The 27117-nt window shown below is 38.8% G+C and overlaps 1 protein-coding gene across 7 annotated transcripts in view; it reads right to left on the bottom strand.

Annotated features, from left to right (window-relative positions):
* focad (focadhesin) overlaps nucleotides 1–27117 on the bottom strand; it is a 227909-nt gene that overhangs the window by 54015 nt on the left and 146777 nt on the right. For all 7 annotated transcript variants that reach the window (XM_073072700.1, XM_073072683.1, XM_073072676.1 and 4 more), the window contains 10 exons: nucleotides 26296–26417; nucleotides 24477–24569; nucleotides 19656–19744; nucleotides 18540–18581; nucleotides 17482–17590; nucleotides 12964–13080; nucleotides 8754–8992; nucleotides 7801–7890; nucleotides 4665–4812; nucleotides 2111–2230 (listed from right to left, as the gene is read on the bottom strand). In XM_073072700.1, the coding sequence (XP_072928801.1) occupies nucleotides 2111–2230; nucleotides 4665–4812; nucleotides 7801–7890; nucleotides 8754–8992; nucleotides 12964–13080; nucleotides 17482–17590; nucleotides 18540–18581; nucleotides 19656–19744; nucleotides 24477–24569; nucleotides 26296–26417 (1169 nt within the window). The remainder of the gene's footprint in view (nucleotides 1–2110; nucleotides 2231–4664; nucleotides 4813–7800; nucleotides 7891–8753; nucleotides 8993–12963; nucleotides 13081–17481; nucleotides 17591–18539; nucleotides 18582–19655; nucleotides 19745–24476; nucleotides 24570–26295; nucleotides 26418–27117) is intronic.

The following is a 27117-nucleotide window of genomic DNA, read 5'->3' on the forward strand; positions in this document are numbered from 1 at the left end:
TGTCATTAAACCATACACATGTATACAGCCAAACAAAACATTGTACCTCCAGGCCAAGGTGCACAACATAGTATATATAACTCACACACAACATAAAGTAATGTTACCACAAATAAGGTTCATTTACGAAACAAGTTAAAAAGTGAACAGTATTACTCTATTTGTGCTTCATACTGGGTGGAGGCAGTGATTACGGTACTCTTACAGCCTGGGGGGTAAGAAACTCCTTTCAATCCAAGCCATTCTTGTCCTAATGCTACAGTACCTCCTGCCTGATGGTAGGGGGTCAAATACACTGTTGGATGGACGGGGTTGGGGGGGGGGGGGGGGGAATCACTGATTATGTTAAGGGCCCTGGATTCGCAGTGCTCCGATAAATATCCCTGATGATCCCCTCAGCAGTCTTCACAATCCTTTGTAGGATTGATGTGATGATTGCAGGTAGCCGTCTCCCCAGAGATATTCCAGTCTGTTTTCATTACAGTTCCGCAATACAGAGGTTGCTCCATCTGGCCAGGTCTTCATCTCCCTTTGAACTGGTTTCACTCATTTAATCAGTGGGCGTTATGTAGGAAATAGCAAAACAGATAAGTGGTCAGAGAATCAGAGGAGCGGGCAGGAAACAGCTTTGTATGCATCGGGGATGTTAGTATAAACCAGGTTTTATGTGTTCTCACCTCTGGTAGCAAAGTCAACATACTGATAGGATTTGGGCAGAACCGTTTTTAAAGCAACACACACAAAATGCTGGTGGAACGCAGCAGGCCAGGCAGCATCTATAGGAAGAAGTGCAGTCGATGTTTTCGGCCGAGACCCTTCGTCAGGACTAACTGAACGAAGAGATAGTAAGAGATTTGAAAGGAGGAGGAGGAGGGGGAGATCTGAAATGATAGGAGAAGACAGGAGGGGGAGGGATGAAGCTAAGAGCTGAAAAGTTTATTGGCAAAAGGGATATATGGCTGAAATAACGGGTCTGGGTCAGAGTGTGGTCGAAAAGTTGAAGGGCCAAAGAAATTATAGATGGGGAGCAGTGAGAGAAGGTTTCACTAAACTCTCATCAAACAGAAGATTTAAACTTCTTCAGTGTAGACATCACAGGAAGAGGCTTCGCAGTACTGGATTTAAAAACGCAAACAAGAGGAAATCTGCAGCTGCTGGAAATTCAAACAACACACACAAAATGCTGGTGGAACGCAGTATAAGTTAGTACGTTTGAAGTCTCCGGCAACATTATAGAAACCATCGGGGTGTGTGTTTTGCAGGTCACTGATGGTGCTGTAGCTTCCCCAGCATTAGCACGGGTGAGGAGGGTGGTGGAGGTGTACACAGACACAGTTACAACAGCAGTGAAATCCCTCAGTAGATACTTCTCCATTAAGAACTTTACCAGAGACAAACAGTGGGTTGTCACTACCAAGGCATTCACACCCCAGTTCTTAGATACATACATCTGCAATGCAGGTCTTGCTAGAGATTGCGAAAATTCAATTGGATGGAAAAGAGATGAAACCCTCTAGCTGGATGCCGCTTCAGGGGTGGGGTCCTTGAGCTATGCTTCTGTCAGAATGAACGTGCAGCTGCCCTTCATCTCAAGCTGATTCAGTCTCAGACACAGGCAATCTAGTTTATTTTCTAATGACTGAACATTTGAAAGTAGAGTTGACAGGAGATCTGGCTTGCAAAATTTCACCTTTAGTTTCGCACGAAGACCAGCACGCTTTCCACATTTGTTTACTTGCGCGCCGTTTCCAACTATGTTCAACCTGGGTGGCTGTAGCGGGCAGTAACACGGTATGCAACAAGCCCATGCTGGGTGCTTATCTGCTATCCAACAACCTGCCAGTGAGGTAGACTTGCAGTACTTATCCTTAATAGGAAGCAGTGTCACGTCATCTCAAAAAAGATACAAAGTTTAAGTTTAAGAAAGAAGAGTTCGGCCACTCTTCTTATCTTTTAAGAACAGTAATATTGAAATTGCTTTGTTTACCAATGAAGGTGCAGAAGGAAACTTAAAGAACTCCAGTTTTGACTTAATGCTTGAAGATGAGTTTGTAGACTTGTGTGTGTATCCTAACTTTGACTACATGAAGGCAGCTGATAAGTTACTGACCTGTTGGCTCTGTTCTGTCAAAGTCCGGAGCTTGCTCATGATCTCCTCAGCCTCATTTGGCTGTATGATGTCAGCTTTGAAAGCAGAAACACACACACATGCCACTGAATAAGCCAGAACCTGAAAAAAGATGATTTTTATGACCATCTTGCACACTCACCTATCAATTTAAATTATTCATGTGGCAAAATCAGGAGGATAATCTTTTTATGGACATCTCTTATAACTTCACATTATCCAATAACAACTGCATTTAGAAACTAAAATTTTGTGCACTTGTGGACATAGAGCAGATCCACGCTTTTACAGCACTAAATATAGATTAAACATGCAAAACCTTGCATATCGACATTGCAAGAACAAAGGATTAATACAGAAGTGAGAAGAAATAAAACATTACAGAAAATAAAATTTGGGAATTTTTCAGTGGAAATTTGACTTGTTGAAATAAACAGCTGGAGTAACGTGATAGTCAGGTTAAAGGTAACAAAACATCAGAGAAGATTGTGCTTGATCCAACTTATTTCTGTTCTCAGCACTACTTGCACCCCCGCCCCCCACCCTCCCAGCATTAATCCATGACAAACCCACTACTTCACAAACCTCCTGCATTTGATGCAGGAGCCAAATCACATTCCAGACCCTATAGTCATAGCTGTCCAATGAAGTGGAGCTGCCTGCAAGTAATGACTAGACATCAAGTGGTGGATCCTAAAGCCCCATCCCAGAATCCATAATGGTCCTCATACTGAAGTTACAGAAGTGAAATGAAAATATGGAGTAAAATTTAAAAAGAATATACCACATACTTGTATTTCCATTGCCTTCCCATGTCAAAGAATCCATTCATATCAGTAAGGTAATGCTACAATTGCCAGCATATTCAATGTACTCAGAGGCCACTTACAAATCTATTTTCTGCTTAGGATGACTGAATTACTTGTCTGGATTTGGAACAGCAAGGTGGAATGTGTGCTGAAATTTAACAGGGCTAGGAGCAATTATTTGTGAACAGAGAATGGTAGCAGACCAGAGACCTGAAGTTCAATCAAAGTAGGGAAAGTGGTTTAAAAAAAAATCACCTTTAAGTCCAAGTTCAAGGAAGTCATAATGGATGCCCGTCAACTCCAGTTTCATTACTATACTATACTTTAGGAAATACAGAATGCAAAGGCGGAGGGGATGCAAAAAGGACTGACGGAAAAGAATTCATGGTTGAGAGACTTCTGTTACTTGGATTGGATAACTTTTGTGTTGTTCTGAAATCAGAGGTGGTGGTAAAGAGAAGGGAAGGAGCGAGTTAAATTAATCTAGAGCAAGGACTGACTGGAAACTGAGTAGAGAGAAACCATTCCTACTGGTAGATGGGCTAAGAAATAGCAGACTTAGAATGACTATGGTTGGCCAAGGAACCAAAAGTAACATAAGAATTTTTTTTTAAATCAACAATTGATTAGGTTCAGGAATGCATTCACAGGGAAGTTGTGGGGGATGGATTAAAACGGTAGTTGGATTAGTAACTAAAAGGAGAATTTGCTAAACTTTGGGGGGGGGGGGGGAGAGAAGGCAGGAGATGATGAGATTGCTCTTACACAGAATTGTGTGGATTTGCTGGGACCTTACAGTAGCTATTCTGTTATTCTATGAGATGATCATGTCAAGGCACTGGGTGCCTCAGGCCTTTAAAGCACCTTGCTAATTTGAAGAAAAACTGGAGTTTCATCATCATGTGTAAAATAAAGCTAATCTAATACACAGGGACTCATGGAAAACCACAGAGTTGGGCAGGACACACGAAATTCAGCCATCTCCGCCTATCTAATTAACTACCCACTAACCTCACAAAATTATGAAATTTTGACTCAGCAACAATGAAGCAATTCAAGGGTAATTGAAGGACAATATTGCTTTGACCTGGTTTTCTGCTGCTTTCTGTGACAGCTCAGTGTTGTTAGAACAATTATTGAAATGCTGGGAAGTTCAAATCCTCATTCATGAAGTGAGGGAGTCATATGAAAAATAGGGTTAACCAAGTAGCACATGTTAAGAGAGGCTGAAGATGCTTTGGAAGGATAGGAAAAAGGTGTCATTATTAGTAAAAACACAAGTTTACCAATAAAAACCATAACTGCAACAAAGTCTGTAAAAATCTGTTTCAAGAAATTTCAAGTTTTTACCTATACCAGCTGCAATGTAATTTCAGTAACAGGGTTAATTATGTGGATTTGAGTGAGCTGCCAGTGATCAATAAAAGCATTTTGACTGGGCCTACCCTTGTTAGTGGGTTTGTGGGGTGAGGAGGAAATAAGGCATAGAGTTCAAGTCATCTTACTTTCTAGTCTTGCCGCCATCAACTCCCACTCCAAAGTCCCCACTCACGTATCACTTCCAGCAAAAAAACAGCAGAATCTTGGGAAACTGCACCCTGTGTGGAGCTGAAGCTATATTTTACACCCAGACCATCATTATTGATATTTTACTTCAATTCTATTGCAATGGAGGCAAATATATCTGATAGTGTGCAGATTCAAACAACAACTCTGAGCCAACCTACCTCTTGTAATACTCTGCTCTGAGTCAGACTTTCATCCAAGCTGGTACAGAGTTTCCCAAAGGTGACAGAAACATGCACACGGGACTCTGTTTGGCTGCTGTGACTCATGAGAGAAAGAACCAGGCCAACTCCCAGGATACATCCTGCGCTGTAAAAACAATAAACAACTTGAATTATCACTGGAACCTTAAACATTGTGTTCTCTCCACTGGCACTTTCTTATTCTATGAATAAACTACAAAATTAAACTTAAGAACTGCTATATTAATCTATTCCAGTAGCATATTATATTACTAACTAGCCACTATTCCTATGAGATTATTGTTGAGTAACTTTACACAAAACTTTCACAACAAAATATAGAGCATAAGGCTGGAGTAGCAGAGCAATGGAGCAGAAGCTGTGGGTAATGTAGTCTAGAGTGTCATTAGAATAGGATGAGGAAGAGTTATATAAACAAGTAATTGCTCATTAGCAACATGAGTGAAAAGGGTTTGATAGGTCAACATTTTCAAAATAAACTTTGTGTTCTTGAGTGCAAAAGTTCCACTTTATCTAAATCTTCTGCATGACACATTAAAGTGATGATTTGGCAGTAATAACTCTGTCAAAGGCTCTGGAAACTCCTAAAAGACGAGCAGTTAAACATGCCTGGATTTCCATTTTCTGTACGTGGTCATTGTAGGAGCTTTAAACCGTTTCTCTTGCCACAGATACTGCCTGACCTGCAGAGTGTTCTGAGCAATCACTGTTGTTATATCAAATTTCAGCATTTGTAGTGCTTAATAATTTCTATTAACTGTTTTGTACGCTGTTTGTAACAAATTCCGCCTCCCCAGATTTCTCAGAAGTACATCAATAAAGGGGAGGGTGGAAGTGGAAGGGGGAGGTATGCAGGGTGTTGGTGATGTGCTGGACTTTAAAAGATGATACAAATGCAAGAATACATGGAGGCAAATTTCCTCTCTAAGCCATTAAGCTTCACTGAAGCTTGAAATATTACACACTGTTTCACAACGCTCTATGCACAATTAGGAAAAAATTCTCAGAAATGAAATGAGCAACATGGTTGTGGCTACAGAAACAAATTTCTAAGAAAAGTAAAACATGCAGCCTGTACTTTATCAGTTACCCTGCTTTGAAAATGCATTCAGCCACCACTACTATTTTCACTTTTTACCGTCTCATTTTCGAAATTAAAAATGTAGTGAAGTATGATTTTTGAGCTAATCTACAAAAAAAAATTGTGCATCATGTCAAAAGAAAAATTCCAAAACCTGTAAACAATTTACTAACAATTAAAAACCAAAATTGTGAAAGTGAAAAAGTATTCATCCTCTTTGTAATTACTATGCTAACTTCCCTCAGGTGCAATACTGTGCACTACCTTATCAACTCACCCAATTTGTTGATGTAGAAAATTGGAGGATCACTTGAATATTTATCCCCTCTCTCTGTAAGGTCCAACAGTATGGTAAATTTTCAACAGACCAAACCAAAATGAAGCTAAAAGAGCATCCGTCAAGTCGGAGAAATGATAATAAAGAACCATAAATCAGACGAAGTATACAAGACCATCTCAAAGGCACTGAACATACCTCAGAGCTCAGTGCAGTCCATCAGGAAAAAGTGGAAAAACTATGAACCCACAGCCACGTGGTCTAGGTTATGCCACCCCTCTAAATTTAAGTCTCTGGAGAGTAACGGCACTTGTAAGAGAGGCTGCTGTGATGAAGGTCATGGCTCCAAAATCTCTAAGGCCTTGCACAAAAGGGTAGTGATGTAAGAGGGGCAAGGAAGAAGCCTGGCTAAAAAAGAACAGTATATCCTTGCCCATGAAGGCTTTCAAAGCATCACTTAGAAGATACTGTAGAGATGTGGAAGAATGACTTGTGGTCAGATGAAATTAAAATGGAACTTTTGGTCTCAACACTAAACAGTACATGTGGCGTAAATCTAATACTGTGCACTAGCCAGGTAACACTATCCCTACTGTAAAATATGGTGGAAGTACCATCAGGCGATGGGGATACTTTCCAGCAACAGGGACTGGAAACCCAATCAGAATTGATAGAAAGATGATTGCTGCTAAATACAGAGAGATCCTGGATAAATTCCTGGTAGCCTCTGCCAGAAAGCTTAAACTAGGGAGGAAGTTTGTCTTTCAGCAGGACAACAGCCCAAGCACACTGCCAGAGCAACCGTGGAATGGCTTCAAATGAAGAAAACTGATGTCCTTGAGTGGGCCAGTCAGAGACATGACCTTAGCCCAAACAAACAACTCTGGCAAGACTGTAAGATTGCTATCCACCACTGCTCCCAACTAACCTGGCATAGCTTGAGCAATTTTGCAAGGAGGAATGAGCAAATCTTGCTCAATCATGTTGTGCAAAGAACAATTTTATCAAAAAAAAAGACTACTGGCTGCCATAGCTCAGAGAGGTGGTTCAACTAAGCAAAGGGGGATGAATACTTTTGAAATGCTGCCGTTCCAGTTATTGAATTTATAGTATTTCATGTTTCCAATTTTCCCTGATTTTTGGGCTCTACTATGTAAAAAAGGAGCATGTGATTCACAAGATTCAGAAATAAAAATTCTCAGTTAAATTAGTCTAAATCCCTCATTGTATTACTCATTTACGTGACCAAAGGGTTGGGGCTGAATACTTTTGCAAGGCACTGTATTGGTGATGGAATATTGAATAAGTTTCCATCCCACTGCCTTTTTAAATTATTCATTCAAATATAAAAGCATTTTCCTTACTGCACAATTGACATCATTTGAAACTTCCTTACTCAAAGGTAGCCAAGGTAAATGTCTATTACAGCATATTCAGACAGAAAACTGCATTTTCGCACAGTCTCCGAGAAGAAAAGCATCTAAATTATACTAACTGCATCTAGGTCATCACTTAACAGCATGCTTTCAACTTTATGCAATTGAAGACTCAATTGCTGATTGTATTTTTAACAAGAATAAGCATAGTATGATCTGGTAAATTCTCTCTACATTATTGTAAAGCTATACAGAGAACTACCCAAGTATCATCCTATAAAAAACTTAACTTGCTCACTTTTTAGGTATATTCAATTACATTATTTCTTACAGAAATTTATAAAGATCTCTAAACTGTACTTGTATTCCAGGTTCATATCAAAGCAACATTTTTCCAATGTGTCGAGGGATTTCATGAGCAGCAAATTCATCTTCTGTGCTGAAACGTCACTGCAAAAGAAACCATAGCTGGCTTCAGATTTGAATGGATCTTTCATATTCATAATGTACATTCTATAACTATTTTTTATTTTTATCTATTTTTTATTTAACAATACAGCACAGACTAGGCTCTCCTGGCCCATCGAGCTACATCACCCCAGCAGCCCGACAAACTTGATTAACCCTAACCTAATCACGGGACAACTGACCTACCCAGTATGTCTTTGGACTGTGGGAGGAAACACACACGTAATAGGGAGGACGCACCTGAGACGCCTTATAGAACAGCCCTGGAATTGAGCTCCAATGTACGGAATGCCCAGAGCTACAATAGCATCGTGCTAATGCTATGCTACCATGGCGCCCATGGAATAGCTCAAAGCAATGTACCCTGTGCTTGTAAACCCCAGATGGACACAAGTTAATTTGGACAGGATGCAAAAGGTAAAGTTCAAATAAGTTGACTCCAAATAGATGCTCTTGCAAATATTAACTGCTGTTTCATCCAAAGTCCAAGACCGTTCATACATTATTGAGCATTGTATTATTGAACTCTCAAAAAATTCCAATAGAATATTTAAGCAATGTGTATCTAAGATGCTAATTTCCTGCTGATCTTCAGTACTATAATTTTGAAGATATGCTTCAACTGCATTTCCAAGTTACTATAACAACTACATTTCAGATTTACAATCCTTCTTCTGGTTAATTTTAACAAAGTATTGTGTTTTAACTTGAAATCACAGTGACTTCAAACAACACCATGTAATAGTCCTATTGAAATCATTCAATCTTTCCACCTGAATTGCAGGTCAAACAACACATAGATAAGCAACTCTGCAAATGTTGTAAAGTATTTCTTCATCAAATACCTCATTCGTTCTTCATATAAATGGGATAGGAACATTCCCATGGCCAGTCCGGTATGAAACTGAACAGCCTGAGATTCATCAGCACTTGGTTTTCCTGGTAAGCCTGCAGTGAAAATGCTGAGGACCTCCTCGATAACTTCTTTGTGCGATGTGATGAAAACAGGAACAAGAAGAGTTAAAGCTGTAGCAGCGCAGGAGCGAGCTATGGCACTGGCTGTGCTCTCTCCAGAATAAGATTTCTGTGAAAGCCATAAAACAGTGTTAGTGAAGTACTCTTTAAAAGTTGCTCTTTCCAACTGTCATTGCATCAAGACTCTTTGTAAATGCTTATTATGATTTTCTGTTTTGGAGGCACCATTACAGTCATTCTTCAGAGAACATTCAAGCTCATTAAGGTTCCTCCCCATGCCAATTTGGCATATCAGGAGGCAACCTTCCCATTTCTTTAGCATTTGTCTGTTTTACCAGACTGAGGTGCTAGGTCAATGCTCAACACGGCATGAGTAGAACTCGGCAAGAGGCTGGCCAGATTTGAACCCGGGACTTGTCACTCTGAAGTCTGGTGTGAATGACACTGCACCACTGGCACAATGCATGCTTATTAAATGGAAGGTAAATAATTTACATGATTATGACATTCTTTGTATTTCCTCATAACAAAATGCTACCATTTATGGTACTGCTTCTTCTTTCTGAGATTCTCCGATGACAATTTATAATCTCTAGTTAAGGTGAGAACTAGACCACAAGACCTCAGTGGCATATTCTACTGCAAGCATGTTCTAGGCTGAGCTTCCATGCTGCACTAACAGAAGCCTTTGTCAGAAAAGGTTAAAAGCAAACAGTATCTCGCTGTTTAAGGAGATACAAAATATTTCAAAGCGTGATTTAAAAAAAGAACAGGATTCTTCCTGTGTACTTGTTAAAATTCCATCCTCAACCAAAACAGTCATGAACAAATTTTCTGATTGTTCACTTGCCTTACCATCTGTAAGCAATGTACTATTTACATATTTACCGTAGGGTGTCTTGATAGTACCTCTATCTACACTTCAGATAGGAATCCACCGATTTTAAGTCACTTTGGGAAGTATACTGCCCCAACTTGGTTACACATTACTGAACTGATAATCTTCGATTTAAAACTCTAAGTTTACTAATGTAATGAGCTGAATAAGTTGAAATGTGAATTCATGAACAGTGAAAATGATGCTGCAGACCAGGATGGGCGAAGGTAGATGACATGATGCACTAAAAAATAAACAGAGAATTTACCCTGTATAGAAACTCTCTGAATTCCATACACCAACTGTGAAGAAGGCTAAGGGCAGTAAGGTTTCCATTCCTTAACTTGGTGCCAAAAGAAATTCTATGTAATTAGAGAGTCACATACAAAGTGTTTGGATTGGTGGCTACAAATAACCCCTGGATAAATAAATTAAGCTCTCAGCCAGAAAGCAGAGATACCTTGCAGCACATTCCCAATATTTGCATAAAATACAAAACAGTGAAACTTCCTCAAAGAAACACAAACAACACTTGATGGATTGAAACAGACAAAAATGAATAAAATTTCCCATTTTACTCCTACACCATTTAGTATCCACTTCCATAATGTTATTGCAATCAATGTATTATCAAAATTATATCCCACAGATAACTATACTTACTTCTCTTTCCCTATCTGCAGTTCACAATAATATGGTGACCAAGCCATTCTCCTTCATTCAGGTGTGTGGAACTGCACACACATGGTTTTATTTTTATTTATCCAGTCACAGCTGAAATTAATACATAAAGGCTTCCTTTATTCCTCTTCAGAATGTCCGCAAGGATCAATCGTTTTCCCTTCCAATTTCTGATGTGTACAGTGCCTCTCACCAACATCAAGTGAAAAAGCGGTATTGGGTTTTACTTCTATGCTGGCAAAACCCAGCTATTTCACTACCAACTGTCTCTAATTAAGCATATTGCTCGTCTTACAGAACTGGATAAGAAGAAACCACTTCCATGAAATATTCTTAAATCCAAAGAGATTGACATCAGACGCTGATATCAACTGTATTCTCTAGCCTCCAATTCAGACCTTCTTGCCACTTTGAAGTATTTGACCCTGACTCCAGCTCTGGACCCACATCCTCTATATCACTAAAACCACCAGCTTTTCTGCAAAGTCTATCTTAGTTTACCTGCTTCCAAAAGCACTAACCAGGACTTTGTTTCCTCTGAAACACAACTATTCATCTGGCAAGCTTCCCAATTTACAGCTTTACAAGCCTGTCCAAAACTCTGTTGTCAGTGTCCTAATTTGCACACATTACTCATATATTTAATAACTTAGTGGGTCCTGGTACAGCAGCAACTTGGCTTTGAAATTTTTAGTTCGGATCACCCCATTTTCTCACCCATCTCCCCAGCTAGACAAGCCTCCAAATTATCTGTTCTCCTTCAATTCAGACCTCTTGAAAAGCACTAATTTCCTCTTTTTTTGTGACTGCCTTCAAATGTTAAGGCTCTAAATTTTGGGATTCCCTCCCTTATCATCCCAGTACCAATCTCTTGCTATAACTCACTTTTTAAAAATCCATTTCTTTTGACTAAGTTTTGGCTCACCCACATTCATGGCTTTGTTAATCTCATCGTGCTGGTGTGTTCAAAATGTGATACAAATGCAAGGTGTTAAAATAATGTCAACCAAGCAGATTGTGTAAAAATACGATTTTTTTTCTGTGAATTTCTCAAAAGAACATTTGTAAAAACAATTTTTTTCATTATATAAACTTGACCCATAATACTCTACAGTAAATAAACTAATGTTTAACTTTGGTAGTTTGGACAATGACAAAATAGTCTGTTTTTAAACAACTTAATGTCTTTGTGCTAATTTTTAATTCAAAAGCACTTTCACAATTGTGGATGGGATCCTCCTTGTACTTATAATGTTATGGTTAATAGTCACTGTATACAGAGCCTAACTACTCATTCCTACCCTCAATATTCAGGGAACTCCTTAGAAAAGCTCAAGCATCCTGAACAGATAACAGATTTGTAGACCAATCCTCCTTTGGAAACCATTTTGTTTGCTTAAACAGCATAATTTGTTAACTTTTGAAAATTTACAGATCTCTGCTGGGGGGGAGGGGAAATGTTCATTTTTACCACGAACTGAGAAAAACTTGTAAGCACCGGCTTAGGAGTTGATTTAATGCTAAACCATGAAACTGATATCTCAGCTCACACACCTACTTCCCAGCGTCAACATACCAGAAGCAACCTCAAACTGACAAATTAAGTGACTAATCCTTTTCCCCAATCCCCTGCTAGCGTAACATACAAAAGGTGTCAATCTGCCATCAACAATTTCACTTTCATGTCTGAGTCAGGACTCATAACAGGACATGAGCAAAGCTAGTGCAGTTGTTTGAAGTGCTGTATTAAAACGTGCCTCTAAAATCAATGGCCAAGATCTTTTAAGCTCTGATTTTCTTGTACTTAAAAGTATCTTATATTTGGATGAGTGTCTTATCCTTCATGTAAATAAAGAGTCTGATTTATGTGTAAAATAGAATGTAGAGTGAGACACATTATAGAATGAACATAGTTTGTTCACTAGTGGAATGGGCTGCCGGCAACGGTGGTGGAGGCGGATACGATAGGGTCTTTTAAGAGACTTTTAGATAGGTACATGGAGCTTAGTAAAACAGAGGGCTATAGGTAAGCCTAGTAATTTCTAAGGAAGGGTCATGTTGTGCTGTAGGTTTTCTATTTTTCTAGTTTTGTCTCTCTTCAGCTCCAAAATTACCAATGTCCTCAAGTGCAAGAAAATGATTACCAAATTTGTTTCTTTAGGCATCTTTGTTTCTGTGACTAAGTTTAAGTGAACAACAACAACATAAAAACTAAATAAAGATGTCTCATTTTGCTTGGAAACTTAATGCTTTCACCTTTATGCGGTATATTTGCAATTAACACATTCTCTACTACATAAGGGTATTATATTCAGAGGTCCATTTTTGGTCAATACTATTCCTCAAACAAGTGTCTCCAAAACTTTCTATTTCACTTTTCAGCTTTCTTCTCAGAACCTCAGAAAACTTTATTATTTGGCTTTAAAAGATGTTGCAAAAGTTGATGTAAAACATGACACAAAAATATTTTTGCTATGGTAAGTTATACAATGTATTATTGTTCGTACTAGAAAAAGACTTACATGTTGGAACCAAGGGAAGATGCGTCCCTTTGGACGGTAACGGTTGTCAACAATACTTAGAAGTGTCTCCACCACCATGGATATCCAGTGCTTTGTCGGCAAAATTTCAGCCCCAATCTACACAAGAGATAATTGCGAATGTAACAATGTATGGATAACAATCAAAATATCCTGCATCTCCTCTCCCATCTCTTTATGCTTATTGATAATATATAATAATTTGAGAAACACTTTACTTTTATTTAAGTTCACTTGGACTCGATTAATTATTGTTAAAATATAGAAAGATACATACATATCTGAAACATACAAGATGGATTTCTACATTAGAGTGCTGAGGAACTGATTAGGTAAAAGGCTATTTTAGGTCTAATATCATGCAGCAATAAAAGTCAATTAATAATCTTATTGTGAATGGACTTCAAAGGAAAGTATGACTATAATAAAATTAAGTTCAAAAGTGCTGGAAATTAATTCTGAAGAATGAGTTTTCAACCTACACCCCAGGAAGAGGAAGTTCTGAGGGCAAGATTAGCTGGGATAGATTGGGAAATTACATTAAAATTGACAGGCAATGGAGGCATTGAAATAAATATTGCATGACTTGTAACAAATATGCATTCCTCTTAGTCACAAAACCAGATCAGAAAATGTTATTCATTAATCAGTGGAAAAAAATTAAAGATAGTATAGTATTAAGTAAAGAGCTTATAAAATTACCAGAAAAGCAGGAAATATTAAGATTGGGAGTATTTTAGAATTCAACATAAGATGACCAAAAACCAACTAAAGAAAGGGAAAGTAGAACAAGGGAGCAAACCAATGAGAAATGTAAAACAGTTAACAGGAACTTCAAAAGATATGTACTCAAAAGGAAAGCACTAGCAAGGGCAAGTATGAGCCACTTAAAAAGAGCACTTACAGGGAACATTTATAATGGGAAATAGGAAGCAGCACAAAAAGTTATGCAAATTTTTTTTGCCTGAATTCACTGAAGACAAAAGAAAAGACTCTCAAAGTTATTCTGGAAATCCAGGTCCATGTAAAAGAGGAAGTAAAAGAAAATATTATTTGTGAAGATACATTACAAGAGCAGTTAATTGGCCCAAAAGCCAATAAATCCCATGGAGCTGATGATCTACATTCTAGGATTTTGAATGAGATGGCTACATTCTCAAACTCCAGAGATTTTGGACTGTTTTGTGTAGGTTGGACTGGCCCCACTTTTTAAGAAAAGCGGGAGGAAAAACGCAGAACTATCAACCTTTATTCTGACATGTACTTAGGAACATGAAGTAATTTATAATGAAGGATCCAATAGTAAAGATTTTTAAAATATGATACAGAGTTCAGCAATGATTTATGAAAGGAATATCAATTTTGACTAATCATTTGAAGTCAAGTGTGCATTTGGATTATAAGAAGACTAGAGGTTGTTGAACAAGATCAGAACACATCAAATTGCACTATTCATGTCTTTTGTAATTTATCATAAGTATAAGTTTGCACAAATGCTGCAAAACAACAACTCTGATGTCAAATAAGACAGTGATAATAAAACAGATTCTAATTCTGAATATACCAGTGTGCATAGATTTCCATCTACTCATAATCATATATCTGGATTGGCTGAGAGATCCAAGTGTCACTATCTTCAAACTAAACTTATGAAATGGGAATGATGTTAAGGAGGCAAAATGCCTCAAGTGAATGGTTACACATGATAGTTGGAGCACCATATGGAAAAATATTGTTTTCCACTTTGGTGGAAAAAACAAGGATGCTGATGACAGAGTGGGAACTGATAGATAGATAGATAGATAGATAGATACTTTATTCATCCCCATGGGGAAATTCAACATTTTTTTTTCCAATGTCCCATACACTTGTTTTAGCAAAACTAATTACATACAATACTTAACTCAGTAAAAACATGATATGCATCTAAATCACTCTCTCAAAAAGCATTAATAGTAGCTTTTAAAAAGTTCTTAAGTAGTTTACTTAGATACATTAAATACAATCAACCCCGGCACTTTAACATATCTTACTCCTGGCGGTTGAATTGTAAAGCCTAATGGCATTGGGGAGTATTGACCTCTTCATCCTGTCTGAGGAGCATTGCATCGATAGCAACCTGTCGCTGAAACTGCTTCTCTGTCTCTGGATGGTGCTATGTAGAGGATGTTCAGAGTTATCCATAATTGACCGTAGCCTACTCAGCGCCCTTCGCTCAGCTAACGATGTTAAACTCTCCAGTACTTTGCCCACGACAGAACCCGCCTTCCTTACCAGCTTATTAAGACGTGAGGCGTCCCTCTTCTTAATGCTTCCTCCCCAACACGCCACCACAAAGAAGAGGGCGCTCTCCACAACTGACCTATAGAACATCTTCAGCATCTCACTACAGACATTGAATGACGCCAACCTTCTAAGGAAGTACAGTCGACTCTGTGCCTTCCTGCACAAGGCATCTGTGTTGGCAGTCCAGTCTAGCTTCTCGTCTAACTGTACTCCCAGATACTTGTAGGTCTTAACCTGCTCCACACATTCTCCATTAATGATCACTGGCTCCATATGAGGCCTAGATCTCCTAAAGTCCACCACCATCTCCTTGGTCTTGGTGATATTGAGACGCAGGTAGTTTGAGTTGCACCATATCACAAAGTCCTGTATCAGTTTCCTATACTCCTCCTCCTGTCCATTCCTGACACACCCCACTATGGCCGTGTCGTCAGCGAACTTCTGCACATGGCAGGACTCCGAGTTATATTGGAAGTCTGATGTGTACAGGGTGAACAGGACCGGAGAGAGCACGGTCCCCTGCGGCGCTCCTGTGCTGCTGACCACCGTGTCAGACCTACAGTCTCCCAACCGCACATACTGAGGTCTATCTGTCAAGTAGTCCACTATCCAATCCACCATGTGAGAGTCTACTCCCATCTCCATTAGTTTGTGCCTTAAGATCCTGGGCTGGATGGTGTTAAAGGCACTAGAGAAGTCCAGGAATGTAATCCTCACAGCACCACTGACCCCATCTAGGTGAGAGAGGGATTTGTGCAGCAAATACGTGATAGCATCCTCCACTCCCAACTTCTCCTTATACGCAAACTGAAGAGGATCCCGGGCATGCCTGGTTTGTGGCCTCAGATTCTGTATTATCAGCCGCTCCATGGTCTTCATCACGTGCGACGTCAAAGCAACAGGTCTGAAGTCATTCAACTCCTTTGGTTGTGGTTTCTTCGGTACCGGGACAATACAGGATGTTTTCCACTGTCTGGATACTCTTCTCTGCTCCAGGCTCATATTGAAGATGCGCTGTAGTGGTTCTCCCAGCTCAGTTGCACAGGCCCTCAGTAATCGTGGGGAAACTCCATCCGGTCCCGCCGCCTTGCTGGTACAGATCTTCCTCAGTTGACCTTCCACCTGTGCAGCCATAATCCTGGGCGTGGGCAAGGTCTCCTGTGAGTGGCTATTTTCCTGTGAGGTTCAAGGGGACCTGGGTGTCCTAGTACACCAATCACTGAAACCCAACATGCAAGTATAACAGCCAGTTAGGAAAGCAAATGATATGCTCTTCTTCAGTACTGAAAGGATTGTATACAAGAGTGAAGGTTTGCTGTTGTAATTACTTAGGGCCTTGCTGACACCACACCTGGAGTACTATGTACGATTGTGGTGTCCTTATCTAAAATAGGGATGTGCTTCCAATATCTGCAGCAAAGATTTACTGGATGGTTTCTGGGATGTCAGGTTAATCTTATGCAGAGAAGTCAAGTAAGTCAGGGCTCTAATCTTAGCAGTTTAGAAGAATGAAAGGTGAACTCTTTGAAATGTACCCATTTCTTAAAAGGTACGGAGAGAATAAAATTCCTTCTCCAGGACTGTAGAACCATGGGTTATAGTCTCAAAATAAGCGACAGGACATTCAGGACAGAAATGAAGAGAACTCTCTTCATCCAGAGGATCACAAATTTTCGGAAGTCTTTATCAGAATGCTAAGTATCAGTCATTGAGTTATTTCAAAACTAAGATAGCCAGACTTTTCAATATTGTATGAATTGAGAAATATGGATACAGCAGGGTATGACCAATTAGATCATCCATGAATTTCTTGAGGGGCAAAGCAGTCTGCAAGGACCAATATCACCTATTTCTGATCCCATTTATGTTCTCACATGAAATTTCATATATTTCACTCTATGTACTGTAAATTAGAAATTATAATAAAGCATAAGGAAATTTTTGCTTACTTGATGTGCTGTCTGCATTCCAGTTTTACTCCCCGCCTGTTTTTACCTAGGTTTTGTGGGTAATGCATTAGCAGGGTCCTTCTCAATCCCAAGTATGAATTGCTCTTCATAGAACTGCACTTACCACAATTTGGATGACTGGGAGCAAATGGTAGCAAAGGACAACTGCATTCTTTTGGCCTCCCCCCAAAAAAAATCTATCCTCAAATACTGAAGCAGAAAAATGTAATAATAACTGATGAAACCACTAGTGGAATATACCTACCTCAGGGGCATCATTGGCTTCGGATGGCAAGCTACTTTCGTGTTTGGCTACTGTCACAGCAAGTCCTGTTAAGGCAAGGATGGAATTTCCCTGTACAACTGGGCTGTCCCTGTTAACCAAATAAAAGATCAACAGGAAATATATATTTTTTAAAATTAAGCTACTACCATCATATGTAGAAGCCAGTCATTATGCAATAGTTGATTGATTATTCCCCTTAAAATGTCAAACTGGGAACTTTGTGGTGCAATGGGCAATTTAATCACTTGAAACACAAAGATCTCAATTCAGACAGACTGAAGGATCTAAGCCTCTTCTTGGTCACATTTCTAAAGGAGCCTTTGTGAAACAAGGATAGGCAACTTGCAATTAAGCTCTTACTGGTATGAACTGCACCAAACATTGTGCTTGCAATTCAACTTCATTACTCGAGTATTGGAAATGAATTTTTTTTTTTTTTTACACACTATTTCAATAACAGAATAGAGTTAAGATAATTGTTCAGATAGAGCAGAAAAATATTTTAAAACCTAGAGTTTGCTTGAAGTTGACAAAAGGTGCTTAAAAGAGAAGTTTACAAGTTTAGTCATTTGTCCATAATAGTATAAGTGAGAGGCAATAGTCAAGTATTTCAATATACCAGTATTACTCAGTAATATTAGTTTCTGAGGAACACAGTTTCTTTGAATATTTGTTATCTGGGAAAAATCAGAAGATGTAACATGCAGAGTTTTATTCGTAAAGTAAAAGAGTTATAAAGATATATGATTAATATTAAAATCATAGGTGGTATCAAAAGTCAACAGTCATCATGAAACTTTAACCTTGCAGATGAATGAATATCCTAAAAATGTAGTTAGATTGATATGAGCAATCTTCAAAACTACCTGACATTATTTTTTCCTGAGGAAGAGTTTTTTTTTTGGATGTATTTTAAAGACCAACTTAGCTCACAATAATTTTTATATCCTGAGTATAGGAAGTTTATTTAGAGGGGCCAATGCCACACAGGAATCCTAAAGGGTACAATGTGCTTCGATAACATGGGCTTTACTTACTTTGATGCTGATTTAATTACATCAGTTAGCATGTCTCTGGCCCTGTTGAAGAGAAGGAACATAAATAAAATCAAAAGTCACAAATTGCAGATGATGAAATCTGAATTGGACAACTGTGTCCAATATGGGAGCCCAGGGAGAGATGTCCAGGTGACCCTGTTTGAGCTTGAAGGTAGTTTGGCAAGTGAAACCAGAGGTGTCTTGCTTAGGGTGAACAAAACAGCCCTGCATTGCAGTCTCAATACTCCACAGGAACCAAAACTAGAGAATGCTTAAAACACCATAAGCATGCATAAAAAATAAACAGGATTCATATAAAACAAGAAAAAATATTTGATTAATATTGGTTTTAATTACTTTCCAAAGTCAAAAATATTCTTAAATAAAAATCCATTACTACATATTCGATACAATCAATATGATTTTGGGAACTTAATAGTCTTCAAAGTCACTCAAGTTCTAGTTTTGCATATACTAGCATATGAAAAGAACATATTTGTAGCTTGTCTTCACAAGCCTTACACATTCAAAGACCAGACAGCAGGAAAATAAGTCCAAAATAGTATTCTCAGCTGGATGTGTTGAATTATGACAAGCATGAAATCTCTTTTTGAAAAGACACAAGCTGAAGGACATGCTCAGAAATTACCACCACATAGGCTCAGGAGATTCTGTAGATGCGGGAAATCTTGAGTAACACACACAAAATACTGGAGGAACACAGTCTGATGAAGGGTCTGAACCCCAAACGTCAACTATTTATTTCCCTCCACAGTTGCTGCCCGACCCGCTGAGTTCCTCCAGCACTGTCTGGGTGTTGCACCACATAGGCCCAGTTGCATAAAGATCTGTAGTTAACAGATTATTGTATAATATAAAGTGGTTTAGAGAATTCTGCAGAAATAGTACAATTGACGGAACAAGTTGGGTTTCACTGAGTGCATATTCATGTTTGCCTCTTTGTATCATCAGGAATTAGTTGGGGCATTATTATTTCTGGGGATTCTAAACTAAGTCCAATTATATTGTATTTATAAGATAACACATGATCCTGGAGTTTAATATGCAAATTAAATAAATAGATGGATAAATAAATACTCTTTAAATTGTTCCTACCAGAGCCAAGATATGAACTGCTTATACTGGAGCTCCTCTGGATCATCTTTCCCATGCTTCTGCTGCATCTCCAGCTCGGCCTGTCTCCCCTATAGACAAAGTCATCAATCAACAGTGTCACCCCACAATGAAGCTATTAGCAATCAGTGAGCACAGGAAGGAGGAAGTTATATATCAGTTCACACTGAGAGAGGAATTCTGCTTGCAGTAAATTTAAAATAAGACAACTATTTAAAAAGCAAATTAGTGTGCAGCTATTTCCTAAAACACCCCATTCTTAAGCAAATACCATCTCTTCAGCTGGAAATTTAGGGCACCAATTTATTGTATAAGGCATACCAATATCATTCTGCAATTTGCAGCACAGAGGTACACAATGTGCTCTGATATTGGCGTTGCACAAGACCGCAGAGGCTAGAAATAGAGTTACAAACAATCTGCTGGAAGAACTCAGTGGGTCAAATAGTATCTGTGGGAAGAAAGGACTCCACCAGGACTCAGGTGTCACCTTATAAATGCAATATAATTTGCTGTAGTTTAGAATTCCCAGTGCAATAATATTGCAACTGACTCCTGATATTAACATTTTTATAGCAATGCTTTATTCCCAGAGATGTTGTTCAATCCAATTAGTTCCTCTAACAAATTGTCTAATGCTCTTACACTGTTTTTTCTATACCTGCTTTTGCAAAAAGGCTTCAGACCAGGTTGAAAGCTTTCCAGTGGCCCAACTTTAGTCAGGGCAAGGAATACGCTTTCCCTTAACTCAGGGCAAATGATACATCCCCCCCCCCACCTTGCTCAGCTGAATAAGGAGTGGGAAGTAAAAGAAATGCAAGAACTCCACTCCAAGCCTTAATAATGTGTCCTTGTTCTTATGTTCTTTTCTTGAAGAAAACACTTGGATTCCAACATGTCTTCAGATAATGTCGACACATCATTTATTGCCTTTATGGTAATAAAAAAATCATAAAATCATGGTGAATCATATCTAAACTCTAGCCTTGAGCAAAGTTGCTTCTAGATCCAATGCTCCACATCCATTAGCTTTCCACTTTTCTCCCTTCCTTTACACTACTAAATTTGGTTTCATTTTAATTGTTATCTGCTGGAATGTGGAAATGCCACAACAGGTTCAGAAAGCAAAACACACCATGAAAATAACTAATAAGTGTTAATGTTAAATGACTATCAAGTACAGGCTACTAATGTAACAACCAGAAAATAAAGAATTAAGGCGCACACCGCTTTAAAAATAACTCTGCTAGGTGTCTCAGTAAAAGTAAAACGAAAAGCAGAACTTGGGACTCCCTGGATAAGACAAGTCAATGTTGGAAGTTAATCCTTAGTATGCCCTGAATAATGTGGCTTCAGATACAATTTCCATCTGTGATCACCAGTAAGGGAATGTGCAGATGGCTTTTCAACAGTGCTCAGTAAACTTGCAGACACTGACTTTGGCCTTTGGGTCAGGATGTCTACCATCACTGAGACTGCTGACCATCCCTGACAAAGCTCAATCACAAACTTAGATCAAAAGTGGGAACAATAAGATGGTGCACCATAGCTTTGGAGAAGCAAAGCATGGCTATAAAAAAGTGAAACTGTAGACGATCACTGTAATTTGGGGGAAGGGGTGTTCCTCAGACTGGCTTCATTCAGAATTTGCTCATTTTGGGCTGTCTTATAATATTCTATTTCAATGTTCAGTGAAATGTTTGCAATGTTGGGGCTGTCAATCAGCTACTCTCACATTTAACAGGATATTAAAAATTATAATGGGATAGAAATTCAAGCACATTGACAGAATTACACTGGTTGCACTCACCATGTCCCTGCAAAATTATTGAGAGTGAATCACCTATTTTGGGCTTATTTTTAAAAGCAGAGCTACTCCTTTTCTCAATGGACCTGGAAAAATTGCCTTGGAATCACAGGCCAGAGAGGGAAATCCATTTTAAGAGGATCAGCCGAGAAATGTTTGAAGAGAAAATCAAGGAAAAAAAAGATGAATTATTCATTAAGGACAGAAAAAATTTCTTAAAATTTTAAAACATCTGCCAATGAAACTCTACAAAGCACTGTGCAAATATATATTTTGAGAGCGGAAATTTTAGCAGACCCCTATAGCTGACAATGAAATTGAGTGGGGTATCTATACAAGGAGTTACATTAACAATAGGCTCCCTTCCACCATATGAAATCAAATCAATAAAATAAACAAACTAATGATAAATAAAGTAACTGCAGAACATACAGAGCAATTAATGGTTATTTAGTTATGTAATTGCTACAGCCTGCAGACAAACCTGACGATACATTTGCACGGAACAACTGGATTGCTGTGGGCAGCACCATGCAATGATTTCAGACTCTTCCTGTCACTCTCCCTAGGGGTCTAATCTCAGTAAATAGGAGAGAAAATACTAATAGAACTACAAAGACAATCATCCATTCAGCGAAACACATAAATAAGGTTGTACACTTCAAAATGTTAGAAGTAAAACGCAGCTTCTCAAAAAGCCACATCCTAGAATGGGCAAAATGGCTCATAAATCATCAAGCAAGATTACAGTGATCCTTCTACAGCTATAGCAGATAATTAAGAACAAGCTTCCCAAGAAATTTAGGCTTTTATTATTTGGTAATGTTGCTGCCTAAATCACAACAGTGCGTGAATAAGCCCCAGTAATAATGCCCCAGTCTAATGCTATAATTAAGCATCAGTCACCTGATCATTCTTATATAGGATGCAGTCGAATCCCCCACTGCTATCATAAAGATCGGTGTGTTATTCGCTGATTAAATTTGACTTCAATTCATTTGTGACAAAGCATGTCTGTTTAACTTGAACACATTTGATCTCACTACAAAATAACATTCCACAATGTATTCACTACTGTGCATTTTTTCATTGCTGAACTGCACGTAACTTCTACGCAAAGGCACTGCATATCATTCTAGTTATTCAATACTGCACCATGGTTATGCACCATCAGCCTCATGCTTCTTCTTGTCAATCTTTGTCAATCGAACAGATAAAAACAATGTTCTTTATCAATTTTATCATACAAGACTTTGCACTAAAGAGAAAACCTGCAGAATGGATGTCATTATGTATGGGGCGATTTCCTTCAGGAACAGAGAAAGAAAAATCAAGCTAGTTATCCAAATAAATTTGATTGCAACACGTATTCTGTGCTTAAATGAAAAAATATGCTGGAGGGACGGCCTATCTGGAGTCACACTGATGCATTGTGTAAAAATTATTACTGTAGTTTTTACATGCACAAAATTTGAGACAGAGAAATAATCCAAGATTTGATTACTAAATATGAATGCTCAAAATAAGACAATAAAACAATAAAAATCAGCAGAAAATGCTGGAAAGACTCAGTAGGCCAGTTGTTTTCTCTCTCTCCCTATTCTGTTTTGATTTGTAAGAGTGTTGTTGACCTGTTGAGTACTTCAGCATTTTTGTTTTTATTTCAAATTCTCATCATCTGCATTATTCTGATTTTAAGATTTGAAGTTAAACAAATACTTATTGCAAAAATTCTAGAGGCAAGATTCCAACTTAATGTGTTACTGCACACTTTGCACTATTAGCAATCATTTTAAACATGATAACTCATAACATTTTAAATACACTAGTCTAATTTAGTTTAAGCTTTAGGAAGCACAGCAAGCTCCATTATGTGGCCTCAAAATATTTCATGTAAACTATAAGATAAATCTTTGTTTGACAAAGATTTCAATCAAATTAATCATACTAACATTTTCTCATAATTAAAGACATAAAGGGATCTATAAACACAAGAGAACCTACAGATGCTGTAAATCTTGAGCAACACGAAGTGCTGGAGGTACTCAGCAAGTCAAGCAACATCTATAGAGAGGAATAAACAATTGCGTTTCAGGCCGAGACCCTTCATCAGGTCCAGAAAGGAAGGGGGAAGAGAAACTAGAAAAAGATACCTATGTTTTGCACAATTAACAACATTGAAACACTAAAAGACCAAACTACGTGGATGCTTCAAAATGTTTCCTATTCCTTGAATCGGTTAAAACAGGTTAAAGCAGGCAAAGGTAGCATCATATCTAGATATTGCCAGCTAAAAACACCAATATGGGGATCTGGAACTTAAACAAACTAATAAAAAAATGTTCAAATCATTGAAAACAGTTAAGGAATATTATGTCACAAAAGGAGATCATTTGCGCCATTGAGTCCATGCTGAATCCTTGTAAGGCCCGTTCCAATAGCTTGGTGAAAACCCTGACAGGTTGTGCTTCCGTCACCAGAATATGCAATGAACTTCAGTCATAACCATTCTCAGCACAAAATCATTTCCTCACGTCTCCTGTGCCCAAAACTTTAAATTTGGGCCCACTCATTGTTAACAATCTGTAAAAGCTACTGTCTGTCAACCCAATCTAATATCTTATGTAGCCCATCAAGTCTCACCCTTCTTTGCTCAAGGAGAAAACCCATTTAGAAACTTACAACTTGTATAAACATTAACTATAAATAATGAAATAAAGCAGAAAATGCTGGAAACACTTGGAAAGTCAGACAGAGAATATGGTCTGCAGTTTAAGTTGAAGATACATTATCAAATCTAATTTTTATTTCCTTACCTAAATATTGCTAGATTACCTGAATTTTACAGAATAAATACCACTGTTTAAAAGATATACAGTACATTCTCATCCATCAAAGTGGTTTGTAATGTTTCTGGTGTAGAATTACTGGATATAACCAGGAGACTAACTTTGGAACAGGGAAGGAATTCATTGCAATCAAAATGGTGAATTTACCTGCAGAACAGCTTGATATGTTCTACTCATAAATCCTAGCCAGGCTTGGGGCATCAAAATTGATTTATGCCATTCAGAAGGTTGTATAGGCACCTATAAATTAAACAGAGATTGCGATATAACCAAATCTTAATTGAAATAACTAAGATCTCCAGAAAAATATGAAATTACTGTATGCATTTTTTCAAATAGTGGAAACCTTCTCAACGCCACTGACTAAAGATTCAATAACGTCTCAGGAAGTACTTGCTCTTATTTCTTCCACAAAGTCTCAAAGAGTGCTACACGGTTTGACAACCCTCCCCAACAAATGTTAGTTACTCACTTAACAGAAGAACAAGCCTGTCATTGTTTTTATGTGAGACAGAGGATATCTCACAAACTCACTGGTGCACCTCAGCAGACATTGCCAGAAATGTCCCACTTCATTGGGAGCCATGGCAGGGTGACGGTTAGCACAGCACTTATACAACTCAGGCTGCTGAAGATCGGCATTCAATCCCGAAAGGAGATTAGAAAACCTTCTGTGATTCAGTTTCCTCCCACAGTCAAAAGACGAATCAGTGATTGGGTTATTGGGTTAGGGTTAAATCAGAGGTTGCTGAGCACAACTCGAAGGACTGTAAGGGTTGATTCCATGATGTATTTCTAAATAAATCAATAAGGGGAGGGGGAGGGGAGGGAGAGGGAGGGTGTGGAGAGGGAGGGTGTGGAGAGGGTAGTGGAGGGGTTAGAGAGAGAGGGGGGGTAGAGAGAGAGGGGGGTAGAGAGAGAGGGGGTTAGAGAGAGAGGGGGGTAGAGAGAGGGGGGGTAGAGAGAGGGGGGGTAGAGAGAGAGGGGGTAGAGAGAGAGGGGGTAGAGAGAGAGGGGGTAGAGAGAGAGGGGGTAGAGAGAGAGGGGGTAGAGAGGCGGGGGTTCTGGGAGTGGGGGGCAGTCCGGGAAGGGTGGGGTCAGTCCAGGGGGAAAGTTCGGTTTGGGGGGGGAAGGTCTGGGAGGTTGGGGGGGAAGGTCTGGGAGGTTGGGGGGGAGGTCCGGGAGGTGGGGGGGCAGTCCGGGGGGGGGTGTTCAGTCCGGGAGAGGGGGCAGGAGAGAGACAGACAGAGAATATGTGTCAGAGACAGAGACAGAGACAGACACAGAGACATAGGCAGAGAGCCCATACCCCAACAAAAACATGATTGAAGATATTCCAATGAATCGTGAGTGAATAAAGTTGGAAAAACAATAAAGTTCCAGTGATTCAATGATGCATAGATGTATTTGTTTTGTGGAGGAAAGGTATCCAATATTCATCTCATTTCTGTTTGGTCCTGCTTCAGCAAATATTTTTGACAAAGAGAGACAAAAGATTAAAAGCTAATTAGAGGAATTGATGCTCAAGACAGTTTCTGTAAGAGGAATGTCTTGAAAATAAGGTGGCATAGATGGATGCTGAACCGTGATAATTGTAAAAGAATATCAAAACTGGGAATAATTCAGTTCATGTGAAGGGTACTGGAGATGGCAATACGGCAGGTTTCAATTGCCTGAGGACAGGAAATTGTGCAGCTCAGAACAGTGATTATTCTATCAACTTTCTACTGTGTTTAATTCTTAGGAAAATGGAGAAGCATTGGACTAATTAAGTCCAAATGATGCGTGCAGCTACAGCTCATGCAGTGAACAGGGCTCAAAGGAACCCTTTGCAAGAAGCCACATTAAAACAGATTTTTTTTTTAATGTGCTGTACTTTGTACTCCTGATTTTCTCCTTCCCAGATGAATTCCCAAGACTTTCCATAACATTGGTTTAACATAATGTAGAAAGCACACAAACCTACCTCATGGATTAGTGCTGCAAGCATCTGCTGATAACTACGACCTCTACTAACAAGAAAGCGATTAATTGGCTTGCCATCTTTGTCAGTCTGAATGTGTAGATCATAACAAAGTAATAGACCAGCTGCAAAAAACACAAATTATGAAGAGTTTAAAAAGGAAAACAAATATTCTAAAGAAAATATTTGACATGCCAGTGCTTAACAACTTCACTCAACAGTGTAGTCTGAGTTATGAAGCTTCCCGTCAGGTTGTATAAACGGTAAATCTAGTCTTAATCATGAACTTTTCATCAATGTAATCTTCTTCTCCTTTGCTCACCTTCCTTCCAGGAGGAAAGCAAACTAGATCTAGAAGCATGCCTCTAAGAAATTAGTATTACAGAGGATCAGAAGATCTCCCACATTTCTCTTTTTTAAGTGATACGATGAGAATGTACCTTAACCTTTAATGCAATTTTCTGAAGATTTTTGGTTGTGTGATTCCTTCCCACGTAAAGTACTATCATGTAGCAATTGCTTCATCAGCTTTTACTGCAAGCACTGTGCTGGGCAGAAGCAGTGGCACTATCTGATGCTAAAAAAGTTGGGGCTGTCAGAGGCAATCGGTGACATCAGAGAGCCAGCAATGCAGTTCTGCCTCAGTGAGCCAACGCATTTTCAGTCGTCAGAGGGCCAACAGCGCTGCCCTGTTCTGGAGGATTAGAGTAGGGGGTACCACCTTACCCGTATAGTAAGTGTGGATTGTGATATTCAATTAATATTACTGGTGAACATCTGCTCCATTGCAGATCCTTTACAAATTTTGCGACCCATATCAAGGAC

Source organism: Hemitrygon akajei, chromosome 2, assembly GCF_048418815.1.
Source record: "Hemitrygon akajei chromosome 2, sHemAka1.3, whole genome shotgun sequence".
NCBI lineage: Eukaryota > Metazoa > Chordata > Chondrichthyes > Myliobatiformes > Dasyatidae > Hemitrygon > Hemitrygon akajei.